Source organism: Rhodotorula paludigena, assembly GCF_050403205.1.
Source record: "Rhodotorula paludigena JCM10292 DNA, Rt_paludigena_JCM10292v1_ctg45, whole genome shotgun sequence".
NCBI lineage: Eukaryota > Fungi > Basidiomycota > Microbotryomycetes > Sporidiobolales > Sporidiobolaceae > Rhodotorula > Rhodotorula paludigena.
In genome coordinates this window covers 132,407-154,176 of record NW_027481413.1, presented here as the reverse complement: position 1 = coordinate 154,176, position 21,770 = coordinate 132,407, and the positions used below count along the sequence as shown (strand labels likewise).

General features: G+C 63.8%; 7 protein-coding genes across 7 annotated transcripts; 3 read left to right on the top strand and 4 right to left on the bottom strand.

Annotated features, from left to right (window-relative positions):
- Nucleotides 1-388: 388 nt before the first annotated feature.
- On the bottom strand, nt 389-2,347 carry JCM10292_005892 (uncharacterized protein; the record flags this gene model as incomplete). The annotated part of the gene is made up of 5 exons (XM_076651106.1): nt 389-1,273; nt 1,347-1,994; nt 2,057-2,082; nt 2,168-2,225; nt 2,291-2,347. The coding sequence occupies 5 exons, from the start codon at nt 2,345-2,347 to the stop codon at nt 389-391; spliced, it is 1,674 nt and encodes a 557-aa protein (XP_076503390.1).
- Nucleotides 2,348-2,602: 255 nt separating this feature from the next.
- JCM10292_005891 (uncharacterized protein) lies at nt 2,603-4,907 on the top strand (the record flags this gene model as incomplete). The annotated part of the gene is made up of 8 exons (XM_076651105.1): nt 2,603-2,687; nt 2,766-2,795; nt 2,874-2,956; nt 3,034-3,151; nt 3,241-3,315; nt 3,383-3,756; nt 3,837-4,195; nt 4,259-4,907. The coding sequence occupies 8 exons, from the start codon at nt 2,603-2,605 to the stop codon at nt 4,905-4,907; spliced, it is 1,773 nt and encodes a 590-aa protein (XP_076503389.1).
- Nucleotides 4,908-5,241: 334 nt separating this feature from the next.
- Nucleotides 5,242-6,886, bottom strand: JCM10292_005890 (uncharacterized protein; the record flags this gene model as incomplete). The annotated part of the gene is made up of 2 exons (XM_076651104.1): nt 5,242-6,514; nt 6,576-6,886. The coding sequence occupies 2 exons, from the start codon at nt 6,884-6,886 to the stop codon at nt 5,242-5,244; spliced, it is 1,584 nt and encodes a 527-aa protein (XP_076503388.1).
- A 970-nt stretch (nt 6,887-7,856) lies between these two features.
- On the bottom strand, nt 7,857-9,165 carry JCM10292_005889 (uncharacterized protein; the record flags this gene model as incomplete). The annotated part of the gene is made up of 6 exons (XM_076651103.1): nt 7,857-7,956; nt 8,032-8,431; nt 8,488-8,560; nt 8,620-8,766; nt 8,900-8,917; nt 9,109-9,165. The coding sequence occupies 6 exons, from the start codon at nt 9,163-9,165 to the stop codon at nt 7,857-7,859; spliced, it is 795 nt and encodes a 264-aa protein (XP_076503387.1).
- Nucleotides 9,166-9,880: 715 nt separating this feature from the next.
- JCM10292_005888 (uncharacterized protein) lies at nt 9,881-13,036 on the bottom strand (the record flags this gene model as incomplete). Its single annotated transcript, XM_076651102.1, has 12 exons — nt 9,881-10,129; nt 10,213-10,311; nt 10,393-10,612; nt 10,673-10,742; nt 10,803-10,902; nt 10,963-11,271; nt 11,332-11,483; nt 11,544-11,780; nt 11,836-11,905; nt 11,962-12,671; nt 12,731-12,831; nt 12,888-13,036. 12 exons carry the CDS (start codon nt 13,034-13,036, stop codon nt 9,881-9,883), a joined length of 2,466 nt encoding a protein of 821 aa, XP_076503386.1.
- Nucleotides 13,037-13,592: 556 nt separating this feature from the next.
- JCM10292_005887 (uncharacterized protein) lies at nt 13,593-15,360 on the top strand (the record flags this gene model as incomplete). The annotated part of the gene is made up of 8 exons (XM_076651101.1): nt 13,593-13,816; nt 13,876-13,962; nt 14,018-14,080; nt 14,163-14,199; nt 14,261-14,434; nt 14,512-14,550; nt 14,616-14,651; nt 14,707-15,360. The coding sequence occupies 8 exons, from the start codon at nt 13,593-13,595 to the stop codon at nt 15,358-15,360; spliced, it is 1,314 nt and encodes a 437-aa protein (XP_076503385.1).
- Nucleotides 15,361-15,725: 365 nt separating this feature from the next.
- JCM10292_005886 (uncharacterized protein) lies at nt 15,726-20,416 on the top strand (the record flags this gene model as incomplete). Its single annotated transcript, XM_076651100.1, has 13 exons — nt 15,726-16,062; nt 16,124-16,320; nt 16,376-16,582; nt 16,640-16,856; nt 16,912-17,729; nt 17,784-17,982; nt 18,039-18,416; nt 18,492-19,321; nt 19,381-19,530; nt 19,586-19,909; nt 19,968-20,081; nt 20,140-20,164; nt 20,223-20,416. The coding sequence occupies 13 exons, from the start codon at nt 15,726-15,728 to the stop codon at nt 20,414-20,416; spliced, it is 3,990 nt and encodes a 1,329-aa protein (XP_076503384.1).
- Nucleotides 20,417-21,770: the final 1,354 nt, after the last annotated feature.

The window sequence follows — 21,770 nt, the reverse complement described above, 5'->3', positions numbered from 1 at the left end:
CCAAACGTGACGTGCGGGGATGGGGCCGTGTCCAGACCTCTGATCTGCAAAGCTCGTCGCCTGCCTCGTGGATCTGACCTGGAGAAGCGGGCGAAATGAAGCGCATGAGGGGGGCGAGAACGGGCGGTTGGATCGGAAGAGGAAAGCGCGTGGCGCGGCCCCGGCAGAGCCGTGCACGCGAGCAGACCGTGGAAGAGCTTGGCTTCCGATGGTGAAACCAGGCGCGGAAGACGGGCGTTAACGGTTCCGAAGTGCAATTATCGGCGGGGGTGCGCCCAAGACAGGAGGAGGCCCAGGACGAGGCGCACTTCTCCCGCTCGTCGTAACGACAGTCCGCCGCAGATAGGGGAATCAAATGTCTGTCGTAAAAGTGGGTTCTCGCAATAGTCTACAACGTGACATCGACGAGGCTCGTCTCGCCCGCCGCGTCCTCCTCCTCCTCCTCCTCCTCGGCGGCCGGCTTCGAGCCCGGCTCTTCCGCGCGTCCCTTCTCCGCTGTCTCTGCCTTCTTGACCTCGTCCGCGTCGACGTCGCTCTCGCCCGCCTCGGCCGCATCGAGCTGCGGCTCCTCCGCCGCCGCAACGGGAGGCAGCGCCTCGGGCGCAGGAGCAGCAGCAGGTGCTGGCGCCTCCTCCTGCTCCTGCGCAAGCTCGTCACCCGGCGCATCCGGCTTGACCTCGAGCTCGGCCGCGCCCGTAGCCGGCTCCTGCTGCTCCTTCTCTGCATCGCCCGTTGCGTCCTGCCCGCCCAGCGCAGCACCAGGCAGCCCCGCCGTCTCGTCGCTCTCGTCGCCCTGCGCCGTAGCGCGCAGCTCGTCGTCCGACTTGATCCCACGTGTCGACGAGTCGGTAGCCTCGTCCCCCTGCTCCGGCTCCATCTCGGGCGCGGGCTCGGGCTCGCGCTGCTCCGGCGGAGGCGCCTCGACGTCCTCCTGCAGCTCGAGGACCGGTTTCGGCGCGTGCGCGGGCGCGGGCACTGCGTCCGCCTCGGGTGCGGGTGCGGGTGCCGGTGCCGGTGCCTCTTCTTCTGGCTCCTCGGGGACGGTCGCCGTAGTGGGCACGACCGGCTGGCTCGGGCTCGGCGCGACCGCCTGCACCGTCCTACCTCCCCTCGCCGCACCAGTGAGCGACTGGGATTGGGACGGCGGCGACGCGACGAGCTGCGCCGAAGAGAGGCTCGCGGCGCGGTTCGTTTGCCCGAGGTAGTACGGCGCGATGGGGACGAGCTTGGACGCGCGCTGGCATGCGAGGAGCCACTCGGGAGAGACGATGGGCTGTGAGGGCGCGCGAACCACAGAGCGTCAGCCCGAGGATATGAGAGAAGACGGGAGGAGCGCAAAGACGCACGATTGAGAGCTGCACGGCCTTTTGGTACTCTACGCCCGGGCCGGCCGCGGGGTTGTCGCGGCTCGCGCTGCTCGTCGCGACAAAGTGGGTCGTCTCGATCTGGATCTTGTCGGCGCGGCGTGCGCCGAGCGCGACGACGGCGGCCTCTGCCTGGTCGACGAGTTCGCGGGGCTCGACGAGGCCAAAGCAGACGCTGATGCCGGTCGTGTTGTCGATCGTGTGGGTGCGCGTCTTGACTGTCTGCGAGCTGCAGGTGCCGGCGGTCGTCTTGAGGACGAGGTGAAAGTGGTAGTCGGTGTCGAGCTGGAGGCCGCTGAGCTTTGTCGACGTGTTGTGGGTCGGGTTGGGGATGGTCGTCAGGCGCTGGCCGTTGCGGTAGATGCTCAGGTTAAGGAGGGCGGCGCTGGCGAGGTCGAGCGGGTCCCACTCGAGCGTGACGCTCGTCTGGGTCGTGTTGCGCACGCGGAGGCTCGGGGGCGCGGGCTCGCGTGCGCCGAACGTGTCGGCGATGTCGCGCTGGAGGTCCCAGAAGTCGCGGGCGTGCTGCTTCTCTGCGCGCGAGTTGCGGGTGCACGAGATGTTTACGATGGACCCGGGAGCGACGCCGGGCGGGAGGAGGAGCGAGGGGAACTCGATGAGGTGGATCGACTGCGGGCGGGGTGCGCGGGTGAGTCGTGGCTTGCTCCGCAGAGGGAGCGGGTGGTGCTTACGTCCGAGATGAGGACGGCAATGCCCGCTGCGAGAGGAGAGAGAGGGGTCGAGCGGGAGGTGGGGGTGAGTGCGGTCGCTCGCTCGATGCAGGGGCGGGGGAAGGGACGGACCGTCGATCTTTCCGACGACAAAGCGCTGGGTGGGCTCGTCGTCGGTGCCGTCGTAGGGCTGCGTGGGGTGCGCGGGTGAGTGCGAGACGAGCGTGACGAGGGGGGAGCGAGCGAGGGGCGGACCTGGGCCGAGGTGGAAGCGCGCGACGAGTGCGGCGTGTAGCGCGTGGCCGTCATCATGGTGCGGGCGGCAGCAGGGGCTCTGGCTCGGGACACCGACAAGACAGACGGAGAGCCGCAAGCGAGGCGACGGAGAGTCGGACCCTCTCGACTCGACTCGCGCCTCGACCAGAGCTGCGAGCACTTGCAGGAGCACGCTACAAGCTACTCGGTAGCACTCTCTCTCGACTCGAGCGACCCCTCTTCCCCGACCCACCGCCCTGCACCCTCCCTCCTCGCCTCGACCCCTCTGCTCTGCCGAGCACGCCCGCAGCCATGGCCGCAGCCAATGCGGACCAGCCCCTGCTCACCACCGCACCAGGCGGACCCGACAACCGCACCGTCGCCTACTTCTACGACGGTCCGTCCCTCCCTCCCTCTCCCTCTCCCGCTCTCGATCACCCGCTCACCTCGTCCTCACGCGCATCCGGTGGAACAGACGATGTCGGCGCATACGCCTTCAACCTCGGTGCGCATTCAGCTCCTTCACCTCTCCCGGCACTCAACGCACGACTGACCCGAGTCCCCCTCCCCCTCGACCCCGCAGTGCACCCCATGAAGCCGCACCGCATCAAGATGGCCCACAACCTCGTCACCAATTACGGCCTCGACAAGCACATGGACGTCCTCGTGCGCCTCCCCCCTCCCCTCTCTCCTCGAGCCCAGACTCACGCCCCTCACCCTCACCCGCTCGCGCGCACCCACAGAAACCCGACCGCTGCACGCCGCACGAGATGACGCGCTTTCACACCGACGAGTACATCGACTGCCTCGCCCGCGTCACCCCAGAAACGTTTGACGAAATCACCGGGCACGGCCAGCGCTGTGCGTCTTGCGCGCGCCGCTTCCGCTCCGCGTAGTGCTAGTCCCGCACCGGTCCCACAATGCTGACCTTACATTGGCGTGCTGCGCAGTCCTCATTGGCGAAGACTGTCCCGCGTTCGACGGGTTGTACGAGTTCTGCTCCATCTCGGCGGGCGGATCGCTCAGTCAGTCCCCTTCCGCTCCTTGGTCCCGCCTCCGACCCCCCGCTGACCTCCCCTCGAATCGCTCCAGGCGCCGCACGACGATTGATCGACGCCAAGGCCGACATCGCCGTCAACTGGGCCGGCGGGCTGCACCACGCCAAGAAGCGCGAGGCGTCGGGTTTCTGCTACATCAACGACATTGTCCTCGCCATCCTCGAGCTCCTCCGGTACCACTCGCGCGTCCTCTACATCGACATCGACGTGCACCACGGCGACGGCGTCGAGGAGGCCTTCTACACGACCGACCGCGTCATGACGGCGTCGTTCCACAAGTTTGGCGACTTTTTCCCCGGCACTGGCGCAGAGGGCGACAAGGGCAAGGGGCGCGGAAAGGGCTATGCCGTCAACTTTCCGCTCAAGGACGGCATCGACGACGAGACGTACCGCAGCGTGTTCCGGCCGGTGCGTGGTCCGCTACGCTGCTCTTGACGAGGCGCAGGCCGCCTAACATTTGTTCATCGTTTCATACGCCCCACGCACAGGTCATGCAAGCAATCATGGACTGGTACCGCCCGGGCGCCGTCATCCTGCAGTGCGGCGCCGACTCGCTCGCGTCCGACAAGCTCGGGTCGTTCAACCTCTCGATGCGCGGGCACGCCGCGTGCGTTGCCTTCATGCGCACCTTCAACGTCCCGCTCATGATCCTCGGCGGCGGCGGGTACACGATCCGCAACGTCGCGCGCACGTGGGCGTTCGAGACGGGCCTCGCGTGCGGAAAGGAGATGGGGCGCGACCTGCCGTTCAACGAGTACCTCGACTACTTTGGGCCAGAGTTCAAGCTCGACGTGCCGAGGAACAACATGGACAACGCCAACTCGAGAGAATACCTCGAGCAGACCACGTGCGCACCGTCTCCTGTGCTCGCCTCCTACTTCTCGCCCTGACTCATGCCGCGTACCCACAGCGCCTCGATCATTGAAGGCCTGCGCAACCTCCCCTTTGCACCCTCTGCGCAGCTGCACCCCGTCGGGCTCGACCTCCCCTCCCACTCTGCCTCGTCCTCGGACGACGACTCGGACCTCGACGTGCGACTCTCGTCGCGCATCCGGCAAACCGCGCCGCGCCCCCCTGCCCCAAGCGCGGGGGCGGGGGCGGGGGCGCACCTCCTCGAGGCCGAGTACGACGAGGACGACGAGGAGCCCGAGAGCACGTGGCGCCGCAAGCGCCGACTCGGGCAGAGCTACATCACGAGCGAGAGCCGCAGGCGCCGCGACGAGCTGCGCGAGCGCAGGGAGCGCTTTGCCGCGCTCGCGGCCGCGCACGAGGATGAGGACTGCGGCGGGGTGGGCGCGATGGACGTCGAGGGGGAAGAGGACGAGGACGGGTCCCACGCACGGAGGAGCCCCACGGCGGGAGGGGCGGGCGGCAGCGGGCGGCAGAAGCGCACGTTCTTCCGCGCGAGCAGGCTCGACGTCCGGCAGCTGCTGCGCGCGCCCGATCCGGGCTTGGCGGCGCTCGGGTATGCAGAGAGCGACGCGGGGCACGGGCACGGGCATGGGCATGGGCATGGGGTGGCGAGGGAGTGGACGCCGAGCGCGGCGGCGGGGTTGTAGTCGCTCATTTTGTCGGGCAATGTTGTTGCACAGCTTCCGGGTGCTCGCAAAACTTGTGCGATGGCGGGAGAAGCGGCACTCGCTCGAGATGACAATCCCTGACCTTCCCACGAGGAGTCTCGGCGGATTGACTGCATTGCGTAGTCAGATGAATGTGCAAAAAGGAACGGCACAGCGCGAGCGATAGCGGTAGGCCAGTCGAGCGCAGCGAGTCTGCTCGACGAAGCCCGTGAGCCGACGTTGCGTGTGGAGGCACGAGCGAGTGACTTGGGCACTGTGCGTCAAGAGGTCGCGTATCGCAATGCCATTTGGGATGCCTGCTGACAACGCTGCGTCACTGCGCCTGCTGCATCATGCATTCGGAAAAGAAACGCACCATGGTGGACTTGATACTCTTCTTGACGGTAGCGAGCGGCAAGTGAATGTAACCCCGCTCAAAGGCAGTGTCCTGCGGCGCAACCACTCCCTGCTGCTCGATCCCCTTGCCCGTGCGAGCGCCCGCGGTGCTGAAGCTCCCGAGCGAGTCGCGATCGACCTTCGCAAGCTCGATGACCTGGTCGAGCTGCGGTCCGACAAAGGCGACAATGTAGCGATTGAAGGGCTCGGTGACAAGGGAGAGCAGCTCGGCAATCGCGTTGAGCGATACAGGTTGAGTGGGCTCAACCGAGACCTGGAGGAGTGCAAGGACGGAACCGCTGTCGAGGACGGCGAACCCGTTGAACAAGGAGTAATCAGGAGGTAGGACATAAAGTCCGTCTTCGTGGGAGACCGAAGACCCAAAGAAAGGGTTGAACTTGAGAAGGGGAAGCGGATGAGGGACCGGGATGGAGAGAACGGCCGAGTCCGGAAAGCGGATCATGTTGACGGATAGAGAACGGCACAGAGCGTATAAAGCGGCGTAATCGTACGCAAGGCCGTAGAGATACGGCTTGTCAATGAGGAGGTGGGCCATAGCCAGAGCGTTGCCGTGAAGTTGCTCGGCAAGCGCACGACGAACGAAAGCCCAGAGGAACGGAGTAGGGCAGACCAAGAGTGCGGCAGGCCATGCGGCGGCCGGCTGCTCGCACGCTGGGTCCGGGACGAGGTAGAACAGGCGGTGAAGCCCGCAGGACTGGACATCCGCGCTGGTCGCGTGCCCGGCGAGGAATCGCGAGAACTGCTGGACGCTCGCGAGTGCCGTCTTCGGGTCCAGCCCTAGAAGCTTGTCGTGTCCTTCGCGCCGGGGGCGCGAGTTCTGCAGTGCGAGGCGCAAGCTCGGGCCGAGAAGCTCGTACCGCTCCAGCGGCGTGTACTGTTTGACCGCCTCGGCTGCCGTCTCGACTACGGCTTCGCCCGCAGCCTGGCGCGCGCCCGACGAGAGTGTGCCTGCAGAGCCCGTCGACGCTGCAGAGAGGCTGGCCTGCTCGGCTGAGGATGCCGCAGCGGGAAAATGTGCGGCCGAGCTGGGGACTGTCTGCCCGACTGCGGACTGATTCTCGGGAGCGACAGTGTAGGGCGAGCCGGCGTTCACGGATACGCCTGCAATGCTGGAACCCGGGCGCAGATGAGCAAGCAAGACGGGCTCGGATTGCTCGACAGTGTTGTTCGTGATGGCGTCCCGGACGGCTCTGTACAGGAAGAGACGAATCAGCACCGCAGCGCACAGAAGCGTAGAGTTGGACAGCGTACAAGAAGTTCTGGATCTCTTCAAGCCCGACAGGCGGGACCGTCCAGTAATAGATCGACAAGGAGGCCCGCTGGAAAGGCTGATGGCGCGCGAGAAGAGGAGACGTTGCGAGGACGATGAGGTAGTTGTGAAGATGATGCAGGACTTCATGCGGGGGAGGCGGCGGAACGGCGCCGGGCGAGTCGAGGGCCAAGATTGCTGAGCGCTTCAGGTGAATGGTTTCGAGCGCCTCGATCTCGACATGAAAGCACCCTTGATCAAGGAATACCCATGCATCCTTCTGGCCGACCGTGTGGAAGATGCAGGGCCGCATGTCCTCGCGAGCACGCGCAAGCACGTACGCGAGGGCGGTTGACTTGCCTGCGAGATCAAGACGCAACGTCAACGATTGTGCTGCAGCCGTCGCAAAGCTGAGAACGCACCGATGCCGGGACTTCCGTACAAGACGACGTGCTCGGCGAGAGGGCCTCGCAAGGCTACTGGCTGCGCCTGCTCGGCAGTCGAGGCGAGTTCACGCTACAGCTTCTCCAGCCTCGGCAAGAGCGATTCGTACACCGTGAAGTAGCACTTGCGGATGAGTGCGCCTTGACAAGACACTGGCGTAGCAAAGGGAAGGTACGGCACGCCCTTGTGCACGCTACCCGTGGCGCGGCCCGAGGTGTGCAGGTAGAAGGAGAACCACGGAACGAACTCTTCGTCGTCGACCCGGAAGGGTGCGAGGCGTGCTAGGGTCCTGTCAGTCACATCCTGCGACGGTCTGCTGCCGTGAAGAGGTCAGCGACAGTGTCGCAACAGTCGGCCGATGAGGGACCTCACTCGACGGGCGAGGATATCGCGAGATAGAGCAGACGCTGCTGGCACCGAGCCACTAGTTCGCGCAGGAGTAGCTTGCTCGCAGACCGGTAGTTCAAAGCGACTAGCGAGCGTCAGGCTGTGTGAGGATAAACAGCGTCAAGAGCGCAATCTGACGAGGGGTGCCGAACGAGGGGGTTGGGTACAGCTGCGCTGCAACCGCCCGACAAATAGTCTCTAGATCTGCAGATGGAGCGCGCAAATGATCGGCAGCAGGAGAGCGCAGGAGCGGGTGCGGGACGAAGGGGAGAGGGTGCCCGCGCTTCGCAGGCTGGTGACGGCTGACGACGCAAGCCAAAGTGCAATGCCGAACGCTTTCCTTGGAACAGTGTCACGGCGCAAACTGATTTCAGGCAAAAAGGGAGGAAAGGCGGAAGATGGGCGAACGAACAGAACTGACGAGAGAGACACGACAAAATGGGGGAGTCAACTTAGACGGCGGCCTCGCCTGCCTGCTCACCCTCCGGCGCCTTGGCCTCCTCCGGCTTCTGCTCCTCGGCCGGCGCGTCCGAGAGATCGGACGTCCAGAGACTGGCGGGGAGAGGTCCGTCAATGAGAGGTCCAAGCGACGAAGGACGACAACCGCGAAAAGACGGTCAGACTCACGTGAGGTTATCCCTGAGGAGCTGCATGATGAGGGTCGAGTCCTTGTACGACTCCTCGGACAGCGTGTCGAGCTCGGCAATGGCGTCATCGAACGCCGTCTTGGCGAGGCTGCACGCCTTGTCCGGCGAGTTGAGGATCTCGTAGTAGAAGACGGAGAAGTTGAGTGCGAGGCCGAGGCGGATCGGGTGCGTCGGCGCGAGCTCCTGCGCGGCAATCTGCGACGCCGCCTTGTACGCCTCGAGCGACGCGTCGGCGTTCTTGTTGCGCACGTCGCCCTGGGCGAACTCGGCGAGGTAGCGGTGGTAGTCGCCCTTCATCTTGTGGTAGAAGACCTTGCTCTCGCCCGACTCGGCTGACGGGATGAGGTGCTTCTCGAGGACCTCGAGGATGTCCTCACAGACTACACCGGCAAGGTCAGCGCGCCGGACACTGATGGCGACGAGGCGAGTAGCGTACTGTTGGCGAGCTCCTTCTCGATCTTCTCACGGTACGCCTTGATCGCCGTAACCTGGGTCGTGTTACCCTTGGCCTGCGAAGAGACCTTCGAGTCAACGACGAGGCAAGGAAATCCTGGTCGTCGCGACGCACCTCCTCCTTGCCCTCGATGGACGACACGATGCGCCACGACGCCCTGCGGGCGCCAATGACGTTCTTGTAGGCGACGGACAGCAAGTTGCGCTCCTCGATCGAAAGCTCCGAGTTGAGCGATGCGATGGACTTCATCTGGGTGACCATCTGCACGCGCACAGAAGACGTGAAGAGTCAGTTGACTTGTTCGGGTGCCCGCACGCGCGCACTCGCTCGTGCGCCATGGCCGATAAGAGGACGCGCGTGAGGGGGAGGCGCGAGCGAGAGGAGCGGAACGGACCTCGTCATAGCGCTCAGCCTGCGGCAACACGAGCAATGCAGTGTCAGCCTGAGTACGAGCATACCGAGAGCTGCTTTGCTCGTGCAACCCGCATCGCACGACCAGCGGGACGCGTTGTCCATCTCGGAGCACCGCCTCCTCCGCGTTTCGCCGTCGCCTTTCTAGGAGTGGCGAGACGGGCAACAGAGACACCAAGCGACAGCACGCACCTGCTCGCTGAGCTTGGCCATGTAGATGGCCTCGGCGCGGTCCTGGTCGGCAGACATGGTGCAGGTGGGCAAAGAGGAGGGAGAGGGAATCGGCGGGCGGAAGTTCCGGGCTAGTGCTAGATCTGTGCAGTCCAAGCAGCAGATTGGCGGAGCGCGCACGGCGTGCACGGTCGAGGGGAGACGCGGAGTTGGCGGGACGGCGGCGGGTGGTGTGCGATGAGGCGTCCGTTTGGGCGCGCAGGCGAGTCGAGGCAAGGCGGGAGTCGGTGAAGACGGCGGTGCAGGTAGCGACAAGCACGCACGCACGGCGCACAGAGCAGCAGAGCGGGCGCAGGAACGGCGGGGACGAGGCGGGACGGGGGTCGAGCGGGGCGTCACCACGGCAGCGCGGGCCGCGACGGGGACAGGCAGGGCGGAGCGGGAGGGCAGAGGGGCGAGTCAGTCAGTAAGAGCTCGTTGAATCTGTCCAGAGACCGCGCGCACCTGGTTGCGCGGATGAAACAGTCGAGCCAACACGAGCGTGCGAACGCAACGGAACGACGCGGCGCCGCACCGAGACATTGCGGACCAGCAGCTCTACTCGCTCGAACAGACAATGAAGAGGCTTGCCGGCTTGTGGCAGTGCGGTCAGAGGCGATGCCACCGAGTGTCTCGCCCCATCTGTTCTTCCCCCTCTCTCCCATCCTTGCACTTGCTTCGTGCACACTCTGACTTCGATACAATGTGAGAGCAGAGCACAATACGACGGACTCTTGCTAGAGACCAGCAACGACTACCCCACGAGCGCCTCCTTGAGGTCGCGCACCCGCTCTCTCACATCAAGCTCCGGATCCCGCTCGAGCACCCTGAGCCGCCCATCGAGGCCCATCGCGCGCAGCTTGTCGACAATCTCGTGCGGCCTGCGCGACGACGCCGGATAGGGGAGCGACAATGCCGGCGTAGCGTACGAGGCTCGCGTGCGGTACGCGAGGTTGTGCAGCACCCAGAGCGAGGCAACGCGCAGCGAGAGATGGCGCGAGTCCTGTCCGGCGAAACAGCGTCAGCTCACGCTTGTGACAAAAAGGCGAACTATCTGCTCATCTCGGAAGGAGCAAAGGGACGCACGAGGAACGAAAAGACGCAACGCAAGAGGCTGGTGCGCGAAGCGATGGCGAGCTGGGCCGATTCAGACGACGTTGCGATATTGTTCAGGCAGTAGAGGGCCTGCAGAGCGGTGGACATACAGTACCTGTCAGTACACTGGACAAGCGTGTGAACCGGAGAGGATCGACCCTTCAGACGCACCTGCTCGACCAGGCTCACACCGCTCCTTTCGCCCTGAATCGGTGCACCAACAAGTCCCATTCCTGCCGCAATGCGCTGCTCGAGCAGGCCGAGAAGACGGTCCTCGCCCATCTCGTCCGCACCGAGGCCATTGATCGCCTCGTTGTTCGTCACGCACGTGATGTTGCGCAGGATCGAGAGCGCGAGCTCGACGGTCGACGCGTCAGGCGAAGCAATGAGGCTGTGAGCAGCGAGACTATCAGCAGGGTGACTCGAAAGGCCTGATATTAGAGAGGCGCACTTGGCGAGGTCGTTCCAGGTCAAGCATGCCAGGACCACACGCTTGAAGTCGACTGCGCTCTGATACGTTGCTGCACGGGAGATCCGTGTCACCCCACGTTATTTCTCAGTGGGTGAAGCACGTCACGCACCGTTTTTGATGGCCCACATTGCGTTGGTGCGCAGGGCGGGGCTGCTTGACTTGAGCACGAGCTGGCACATCCTCGGCACGCAGCCGGCGTCGACGAGGACCTGTGTTCGCCAGGGTGCGCGATTAGTCTCGGGCAACGACTTGCAATCATCAGCACGCACGCTGCGCATTGGTGAAAAGTCGAGCAACAAGTTGGCGATTGCGGCCGTCGCCGTAATCTTGACGACCTCGTTCTCGTCCTCCCTGAGCAGACTGACGAGCGGCCCCGCGGCATGGCACTCGACGAGCTCCGTGCGGAGAACGTTGACTGAGCGCGAGAGGGCGCGCACGCAGTGGCAGGCGGCGGCGCGGACGCCGACGGAGGGGTACGAGAGACCGTGAAGGATGGGCGCGAGTAGGTGGTATTCGAGAATAAGCTGCCGATGGTACTCAGAAAGAGCGGCGATGGAAGCCATGCAGAGGAAGATGCCCTGTCGGCAGATAAGGAGAGTGAGCGCAATAAAGCGTTTCGTGCGGACTGTGAGACGAACCTCGCGAACCCTGGCGTCCTCTTCCACAGAATCGCGAGTCGGGTACGGGTGCTCGCCGAGGATCGGCTCCTTGAGGATCTCGCTGAAGGTCTGAAAGCATTTTGCAGCAACGCAGCGAGCTTGCAGGTCGGGCTGGTCGGCGACGAGGTACGCTGCGGGTCATCAACAAGATCAGCACTTCGGCTTGCAGTGCAGAGTGAGGCTGCGCGCACCGAGAATAAATGCAGCCTGAGCGCGAAGCGTTCGCTCCTTCTCGACGAGGTCGAGCAAGGCGCTCGTGGGGGTGCTGCCGAGCGTTGGCGGAGGCAAAGCGCCTCTGGAGGCCGGATAGAGGGTCTTGGAGAGAACGGCGCACAGGCTAGCTGCAGCGAGCCTGACGGAGGGAGTTGCCGACTGCGCGAGCGCGGCAAGGGGGCCGAAGCGATCTTGGTCCTCGTTCGAGTCCAGGCCTGCAGCATTATGATGAGCGCTGAGGGCGCAGCCGAAACGCGGTACAGCACGCACCGAGTCCCGCGACAGCGCCCGTCCAATCGCGGGAGAGGACGGTCAAGGCTTCGAGGGCGTTCTCGCGAACCTACGAAAGCAGACCATCAGTTCATGTGAGACAGCCGGGTCACCCGAGGGACGCGCCTTGTCGGAACCAGTGTAGGCAAGGCCGTAGAGCGCTCCCATGGTCGTGACGCCGTCGACGCCGGCCAGTACCGCTGCGCGCTGCTCCGGCCGCCGTACCGTGCCGGCCAAGAACGCACAAATGAGCTCGAGGTAGCGCTGACGATGCTGCAATGAAAGGTCGGCTGAGCTGAGCGGGTCGGCCGCCCAGCGCAGCAGCGCCATGAGCTGGGCCAGCGTTGCAGTCTGCTCGACACCGCGGCGGCCACCGCAAGCGGTCGAGGAACCAACTCCTGGCGTCGGTTCGAGCGGACGCAGCGCGAAGAGCCCCTGTAGCGCGTCATCGGCTGCTTGCTGCAAGACGAGCAGGTCGAGCGAGGCGACACCGCCGAGCGCGACATCCGCCTCCTTCCCCTTGCCCTTGGCGTCCGCCGCCTTTCGCTCCTGCACTCCGCTCCACGTCCACAGGCTCTCGGCGTCTCGCCGCTCGGCCACGTCGATCGATGCGCCCACGACGTCCGTGCCCCACTCCCTCGGGCCGACGACTTTGACCAGATCCGTGTAGAGCGCCTTCAGCGCCCGCAAGTGCGCCTCGAGGACGCGCGGACCGCAGACAAGCGGCGTTCCGCTCTCGCGGCGAAGTTGTATGATCTCGAAGGTTCTAGCGAGAATGCGCGAGACTGCATGGTGCGCTTTGCTGTCGAGAAGCGCCGCGATGGCGTCGAGAGTTGCTGTCGATTTGAGGATTTTTAGCGGCGCTTCGATCGGAGATAACCACGATCAAACGCACGCATGGAGAGGGCGGCAAGGACATTCGCGGCATCGGCACTGACCGAGAGCGAAGCCTCGCACTCAGGCGAGTTAGTGTCGACGTCGAGGAGCGCGACGAGGCTGCCATGTCGAGGCTCGTCAGCTTGCACAACAGTGCTGAGTGACTCTATACGCACTTGCTGAGCCCTCCACTTCGCAACGCGGCCGACTTGGCGGCCCTGGTGCCCAAGACTGCTCGCTTAAGGCGAGCGAGTTGTTCGAGTCGCTCGGCATTCGTTGGACCGAAAGACATGGCCGTTGGAGCCGCTGCAATTGCGACCGTCATGGTGTCAGACGCTCTCGTTGTCTGTGTGTGAGCGGTCGAGGCGAACGACGGCGCCGAGGTGGGGCGGTTGCCCGATGGACGGCGACGACGACAGCTCGGCAGACGGGAAGCTAGCTCGCTAACAGCTCGAGTGTAACGCTCTGTGCTGGGCGCTCTGGCCCTCGTGGCCCGGGCCCACGTTGTTGCTAGCCGCTGCAAATCCTCGTCGTCATTGATCCGCTCTTCCTGCACGTCGCATCCAAGTCGCTGGGACGACGGTAGTGAACTACTACTGCTGCAGGTACCACGTGACCACACGCCCATGGCTTTCAGCCTCTGCCTCTTGTGCACGCTCGACCAGGACTGGTCCGCTCTCCTGTGCGCAGCGTCGGCTGGTCCGCGGACGAACGCTATGGCTGGCTTGTCGCAAAGGACTGCTGCTTCTTCCTCCTGATGTCCATCCTGACTGCTGAACTCAATGCCTGTAGCGACGGGCGACGGGCACGGGGCGCCCATAAGCGCCCTTGTCAGGACGGTATTCCTGCTGCTCGCGTCCGCTTCCACCGCCAAAGCGCACATGGAGCTCAATTCGCCCTACGCCATCAAGTCGCAGTTCAACAAGGCGAACGTCGAGCCCAACATCGACTGGTCGATGACCTCTCCGCTCGCACTGGACGGCTCGAATTGGCCCGCGAAAGGCTATGCGACCTCCGCCACAGTCGACGCACTGGAGCCGGTGGCGACGCTCGAGGCGGGCAAAGAGTTCTCATGGGATCTGGCGGGTACAGCCACGCACAATGGGTGCGGCAAGTCCTGCTGTTTTCGCAAGACATCTGCCGGGCTGACTCGGGTTTGAACAGCGGAAGCTGCCAAGTCGGTGTGTCATACGACTACATGCAGACACAGGTGGTCATTGCGTCGTGGATCGGGAAGTGCCCGCTAGAGAAGTGCGCAAAGTCCACAGCACGGTGGCAAAAGAGGGACTGATCCCTCGCTCTCCAGGCCGTACACCTTCACTGTGCCCGACCTTCCGGGCTGTGCTAAATGCCTCTTCTGGTGGTCCTGGTGCGTACTTTGTCACGGAAGCCTACAAGTAGCATTGCCACATGCGCTGATCATCGTCACCCTCCATCGGTCCCATTTGCAGGTTCAACAAGACGGGCAACCGCGAGATGTACCAGAACGTGCGTACCGCGAGATCTGCTCTTCGACACAGGGTAACCAACGGGTCTTGACGAGCCACAGGCTGCGGTCGTAGCGATCAGCGGAACCGCTACCGAATTCACCGGGCCACAGGCCTTCCGCATCAACACGTACGGCAAGGGCGTCTGCTATCTTGAGGAGGAGACGGACACGATCTTTCCCAACCCTGGAGATCAGGTCTTCTTTGCCGACGGCTACAGCGCAGACACCCCCTCGGTGCGTCGCAGACAAACGGAGCGAGACAGCCTTCTCGACGCGCACTGACGCCGTCTGATCGCGATAACCCCTTGCAGAATGCCCCCGAGTGTGCAGATTGGGATAATGAGAAGTTAGTGCGCTTCACTTCCCACTACTGCCACATCCGAGAATTTGCTCGCTCAGCACGCCGTTCCTGCAGGTCACGGTCAAGGGAACAGGCGATGGTCCGGCATCCGTCCGTGCCCTTTCTATGACTGTGACTGGAAGGAAGCTAACATGTCAAATGGCAGTCTGGTGGCGGTGACGACATAGGTGAAGGGGACGAGGGAAAGACGAAGACAAAGACGGGCGACGATGATGGCGCAACGGCGACGGACTCAGACGGCGACCCGACTGCAACCGGCGGCGAGACCGGGGGCAGCGGTGCCGGAGCAGGCGCCACCGGCACACGCGCAGGCGGCGCAAGTAGTGGCTCGTCTTCGAAGACGTCCGGAACTGGCGCATTCGGAGGAGGGGTCGCTTCTGGCACGGGCGGCGCTACCGGTGGTGCGGTATCCGCCGGTACTGGCGCTACAGGCGACGCAGCTGCGCCAGCGGGCGGATCGTCGACATCGACAGGATCAACGTCTGGCTCCACGGCCGACAGCGAAATCGACGTCAAGCCCATCGCCATCGGGGCGGGCGTCGTCGCCCTCATCGTCGTTGCGGCTCTGGTCATCTTTCTCGTCGCTCGCAAGAAACCCCGGCAGCGGCAGTACCACGAGGTGTCGAGCGAGTCGGACGATTCGGATCGGCACGGCGGCGGGCGAAGGCGCTCGCACTCGCGCTCGTCGAGACGGTCAGGCGGGCGTCGCAGCGGTCGAAGGAGCAGCAGGAGCAGCAGGAGAAGGCGGAACGAGCAGGCGGGCGAGACGGACACAGACTCCGACACGGACTCGTACTGAGCAAATGACAGGGCGCAAGAGGCTGAAAACGGAGGCCACTCCTCGCGCCTTGCCTTCAGTACTGAGAGTAAACTGACTGAAAGCTCTGCGAAGGCTAGAAGAGGAAGGACCGCGAGCGATCGGTCAAGTTGACCCGGAAGTCGCGTGCGCGGAAGCATTCCGCCTTCGACTTGGCGTTACCCTCGACGCTCGCGCTGGTTGCTCGTGCACGGCCACAGAGGACACCACAAGATCTGCCAGCGCTTTCGCAGTCTGTGCATCGCCCCGTCGCGCATCTTCGCATCACTCAACCTTCTCGCTCGTCGACTTCCTTCGATCGCACCTTCGCAACGCGAGTGACCGCCGGCCAGAGCGCCCAGGCAGTCATGCTTTCGCCCGCAGTGGCATCAACGCCTGCGGCAGCGCATAGCAAGCCCCGCATGCGCGCACAGACGCTCACCTCGCCGCCCGACATGATCAACCTCACGCCCTCTCTTTCGCGCTCGTACCGCCAGCCAGTCGGGACGGGGTCGCTCAGGCGCATGCAGCAGCAACAGCAGTCTTCGCTCGGCCACGCGCGGAGCCGCTCGCAGGGGAACGCAATGTCGGCACTCGCGGCTGGTCCTTCGACACCAGTCAAAGGCAAACGGAGGGTCGTCGTGTGCGATGTCGTGCTGGAAGATGTTGAGACAGACGAAGACGGTCGCTTCGCTTACCCGACAGGCACGTGCTCCTGTCTTTAGTAGATCCTCGTCGCTGCTGACGCTATCACTTTCGTTCATAGGGCCGCTCAACACCTTCCTCAACTCGCTCGGCACACCTGTGACTCGCCCTCACGATGAGCCGGTTGAGCCACAGCCATTGCGACCCGCGACGCCGGGCAAAATGCCACGAGTCGACCCCGACAAGATCCGCCAGAGTCTTCACGAGCTCTGGGTCACCGAGGTCTCGTACCTGCGCAAGTTGTCGAGTCTACACACCGTGCGTGCCTCGAATATTTCCGCATGGGATCTCGGCTTAGATGTCGGTCCTGCAGCACTTCGCCGTCCCCCTCCGCGCCTTCTCGACGAATCGCTCGACCGCCCTCATTCCCGCCTTCGAAGCTACGCATCTTTTTGGCAACCTTGATGAATTGGTACCCATTGCGGAGGCATTCGCGAGCGACCTGGAACGGCTGGTTGAGGCAACGAAACGCGACAAGCAGCGTCTGCCGCCGCACTTTGGCCAAGTCCTGCTCGAACACGTGCGTATTCTGTGTCAGCGGTCAGAGTTGTGTCATGACTGACCACGCTCTTCCTAGGTCGAGCGCATGCGCCAACCATACAAGAAGTGGCTCGCCAACTCGACCTCGATGGAAGCGATCCGAAGAGAGCTCGACCGTACCAACTCGTCCTTTCGCGAGTTCGTCGACCGAACGCAGGTCGTCAGTCGGGAGACGACACAGGCGACGGGCGGGTTCAAGGAGTTCCTCGCCGAGCCTTTTCAGCGCATCTCGCGGTACCGTCTCATGCTTGATCGTGAGTCCGCCCATTCTCCGCGCGTGTGACTCGAGTGTTCACCTTGCTGCTACAGCCATCATTCTTGCCCTACCACCTGATGACCCGAATGTCGACTCGCTCCAGACCGCGGCCGGTCTCCTCGCCGACGTCTGCCGCATGGAGACGGACGACGCCACTCAGCGAGCCGCGGTCTTCTGGAGCCTCAAGGAGACCATCGACGGCTTCCCCGATGCGCTCGTCGACTTTGACCGCCCCTTTATCGATGCTCTTGACGTCGACGAGACCTTCCAAGACTCGGACGGCCGGACAACCACTCTTCGCTGCACCCTCTTCCTCTTCAGCGACAAGCTCCTCATCGCCAAGCGTCCATCCGGTACGACTTCAGGTAAGGTACACGCTGGCGTCGACGACATCGACCGCACCGTCGGCCTCTACCAGACGTCCCACCTCAGCTCGTCCCAAGCGACGCTCCTCGGCTCGCCCAAGAAGCTCCGCAAGGGGGTCCTCGGCTATCGCGGCCTCGTCGACTTGACTTCGGCCGCCGTCGTCGACCTCGGTTCGGGCGGGTCGCTCGGCTCGTCGACGCAGCACGAGCTTGGCCTCCTGCTCGACACGCCGCCGTTGGATCAGTCCGAGCGGTGGTGTGGCCGCTCGACGCGCCGCTACACCATCGCAGGGACGTACGTGCCCGAGCAGCGTGCGCGGGAGAAGGAGCGCTGGCTTGCGACGTTCACCGAGACGATTCTGCGAGACAAGCTCGCGCGCGGCGCAAGAGCGGCGAGGAAGGGCGCGAAGGCGTGGCACGGCGATGGCGCCGCGGTCGAATCAGCGGAGGTCGACTGCGCGGTGTGGGACCGAAGGACGTACGAATCGTTGAAGCCGGCGCAGAGGGTGCGCTCCGAGCATCTGTCAAGCGTGGAAGAATTGCTAACAGTCTTGGCGCAGGGCAAGCTCGCTCTACACCTCGTGGAATCGAGCTCGACACCTCTGCTCGATGTGAGCCAGGGCCGTCCGATGGTTCAGGCTCGAGTGACGGTGCTCGAAGGCGCAGCGATGTGCTGCTTCGAGGTGACGGACGCGACCGGCATCAGCAACTCTGAGACCATTGGCGTTGAGCGCGTGATGCCGGCTATGGCGGAGCTCGGTGCGTGCCCTTGTCTCAACACTTGTGGAGCCGAGCTCACACTCGCGCACGGTCAGGCGTGAGCTACGGCTTCTACGCATTCCCCGACAGCCGCCCTCTTTCGCTCTCCCACTCTCGCAGTCGCCCCCGCTCGGGTCTGCTCAACGTCATCGACCTGTTCACCGGTGGCGTCGGGCTCAAGCGCGGACATTCGATGACGAGCAGAGGTTCGAGCGCCGCAACAACCACGATCAATACTCCGCACCTCGGCGATTCGACTTCATCTCGCCAAGAGACTTCGCACGCTCCTATCGCCTCACTCTCACGGCCGCGTCGACCCGTTGCCAAGAAGTCCGCGCCAGACCTCTCGAGCAGCCTGCACCAGCGCGAAGCGCTCCAGCACGTACCGCGGTCCGAGATTGCCGAGGCTTCGCCTTATGACGGACTCGCTGAAGGTAGATCAAAACTTGCTCAGATCACCCGTCGTGCCTTGGTCGCGAACGACCGGATGCTGACCCTCTCGCCCGCAGTCTCCGACATCCGCCCTCGCGCTCGCACGCGTCCACGCCGCTCATTCTCCCTGCCACCCGCACCTCACGTCGACTTTGCTCCCGCACTGTCGCCTCACGACGAGCGAGGGCTGGCTCGAGACGTTGAGCACGCAGACATGGAGGCTCTCGAGGAGCCGACGGTGCGACCCGAGGTCTCGCTCGCCGACTCTCCTTGGCGAGCGTCGCAAGAAGTCGAAGCGCCTGGCACTTCGCCGATAGCGTACCGATCATCAGGCGCCTCGCCTCGCCGTCGTATGATCGGGCCTCGCGACATGCGTGCATCCCCTGTCACACGAAGCGTCGATGATCCAGGCAACTCGTCGCCATCCCGTCTTCCGTTTGCACGTGAAGAGTCGCCAGCGCCCCGTCGCCGCCCCCACACATCCAACACATCAATCGCGACCTCCTTCATTTCGCCTGCACGTTCAACCTTGGGCGACGCTAGCTTCGACTCGCGCACAAGTACGGGCAGCGCGGCTGCCAAGCGCGCTCGTCCGCCTGTCGAGGCCTCGCCTCGCCCAACGCCCGCCAAGAAGGTCGCCTCGCTGTCAGGTACGCGCGCCGGTCCTCGCGAGCACCCGCCGAGTCAGCCCGATCTCGGCGAACTGCGGCGTCGCATCTCGGGCGAGCGGCGCATTCCGTCTGCGGCCAGTGCTCAGCTGCGTCCTCGCCAGTACCGCACTGCGAGCGGCGCGTCAACCGTGCGCGGACCCGCGACGCCGCCGCGCGAGCCAACGCAGCCGGACGTGTTTTCCTCACCCGCCGCAGTCGCTGCTGTCGGACCCGAGCAGGATGTGACGATGCATGATGTACGCCTTCTGAGCAGATTTGTCAGGCTCGTGGCGCGACTAATCGCTGCTTCTTACAGGCCGAACAGACGCCGTTCGCCCAACTGCGCGAGCATATGGACGACATGCGACTCAAGCTCGCGCGCGAGGTCGCGTTGCACAACAAGGAGAACGAGAGTCTCGTGTCGCCTACCGCGCTCACACGCTCTCCTCAGACCCGCAACGTTTTCGTACGTGACATCGCGCTCGTCAGCCGGTCGCGCAGTTGACAAACGCTTCTCGCAGGGCAAGGCGCTCCAGTCAGAGCAGCCGTTTTCTTCTCCGCAGGCTCGCCTTGCCGGTCCGGCCTGTGTGCCTTCTTCGGACGTCAAGCCTCGCGCCCGCGCGCTCGACAAGAACGTCCTCGCCGAGTGGATGCGCAAGCTCGCCGATCTCGTCGACGCGTGCGAAGGTGCCGCTACTGCTGCAGTGAATCGGACAGAGAAAGCGCCAAGCCCGACGCCCGTCGATCCTGCAAGCCAAGGTTCAGCGCTCGAGGCAGCCATGCTCGAGCAGGAGCGCGACCTGCTCGCTGCTGAGCTCAATGCGCTGAAGGAGGACTATCAAAAGGTGCGTTGTATTACGCCTTGGCCCATTCGAGCACGTCTGACGAACGAGCCTCGCACAGCTGGTCGGCGAGTCCGCCGAGATGAAAAAGGCGCTCGAAACTTCGCAGCAGACGAACGCGCAGTACCTCAGCGCCTATCACGACATTTGCCAGGAGGCGGAGACGATCTTGGCGGTAAGTCGGCCGGCATTTCTCTTGTGGCCGGGAAACTCACGCCTTTCCGCATCGACAGGACTTCAACGTCGAGCTTGCAGACAGTGCGTACCCTCTACTCTTCAGCAACTCGACAGATCCTGACTACCTTTGCCCCTCCAGTGATGAATGCCGCGCAGGCCGAACCGAGCGCAAGCGGCGAGTACGTCGAGCTCACGGACAAGCTGCGCGAGGCAGTCTCGGCTCGCTACACAGCCGAGCACGATCTCCGCGCCTTCCGCCGCCAGGTGGCATCGGAACTTGCGGAGAAGGCGAGGATGGCCGAGGTCCTGCGGCAGCACGGGCTGAGCTGGTGAGGAGCGGCGATGCGGCTGGCCCGCTGTCTAGAGATTTCGTACATTTGCCTGTCTCCCTTTGCTATGTTCTTGTACCACACACGCTTTGCAACCCACTCATGTGACCGCGCTGGGTTTGCCCATGATGTAGAGTGCCGAAGAGGCGGGAGAACTGCAGTCTGCACCCTCACCCATGCCCGCTCCTTCCTCCTCAAAAGGGTATATACCGGCCTCCGTTTCTGAGCAGGAAAGCAGTGCACAAAGGAGGAAAAGTAGGCATGAACAGGGGCACCAAGAAAAAGATGGCGATCCCGGATGGAGGGAGGCATCACAGCAAGAGATTGGCAAAGGCCGGAGCCTCGCACGTTGTGGATGTTAGTTTGCAATAAGCGATAGCAGCGACTCGGTTTTAAACCTCACAGTCTGCCGCAGCGCCCGAGCACAAGAGATAGGCAAACAGTACGAAAAGCTGCAGGAGCGGTACGAGCCACTTTGAGCGGGACGGCCAGACGTCGGACTAGCCCCAGGGTCAGGTTTCTCACCTGTGAATGCACATTTTAGTCATGAGATGAGGCCCACGGGTCCGTGCACAGAAACTGTGAGCCGTGGAGGAGGAAGAAGTTGTGAGAAAGTCGACCGCCTTCCGGCGCGATTCAAGGTTTGACAATCAAGCCGGAAGGGTGTTACGTGGGTGGAGTACAAGTATGAACCAGAAATTCCGGCATAGCTCCCTGAGAGAGGAAGAGCAAGCCTTTGTGGGGAGGAGCAGGAGGTTGTGACATTGTGTCCCGGCATTGTCCCGGGAGTGCTTTGAAGCCCCGCCTCATCTTTCGGCTTGCTCACCCTGGTGGCATCTGGATGAGCCATCAGCATACAGCACAGCAAGCAGGAGTGCACGGCATGACCAGCATTCCGCAAAACGAGGTGAAAGCGGAACGAAACCCACAGCAGCCGAAGGCTCAAGACACGAGAAGGCGTGGTGCCGCGCGTCTGGTCAAACGACAGCTCCCTGTGCATGATACTGGCCTGTGTTGTTTGAGCTGTTGTAGCCAGACCCTCTGCCTTCGTTGCCTCGGAACCGCGCAGGGACGCCCACCGCCGTCGTCATCGGTGGTCGACCCAGCACCTGAAAGCACTACCTGCAGGTGCCACGAGCAGAGCCCAGCCGGCACACCAGCCACTGTACAGTCATGCAGCAGGTCAGCCCGCTCTTGAGCAGCGAGAGAGGGTTGTGGTGGCCTCGAGCGAATGAGGTCGACAGAGATGAGACGAGCGAGAGTGGCGGCAACGCGCAGCGAGCGGGCAGCGGTGACTCTTGCAGTGCGAGAGAGTGCTTTCTGTCACCTCTGCCCACTGAATCAACCCTGCGAGTCCT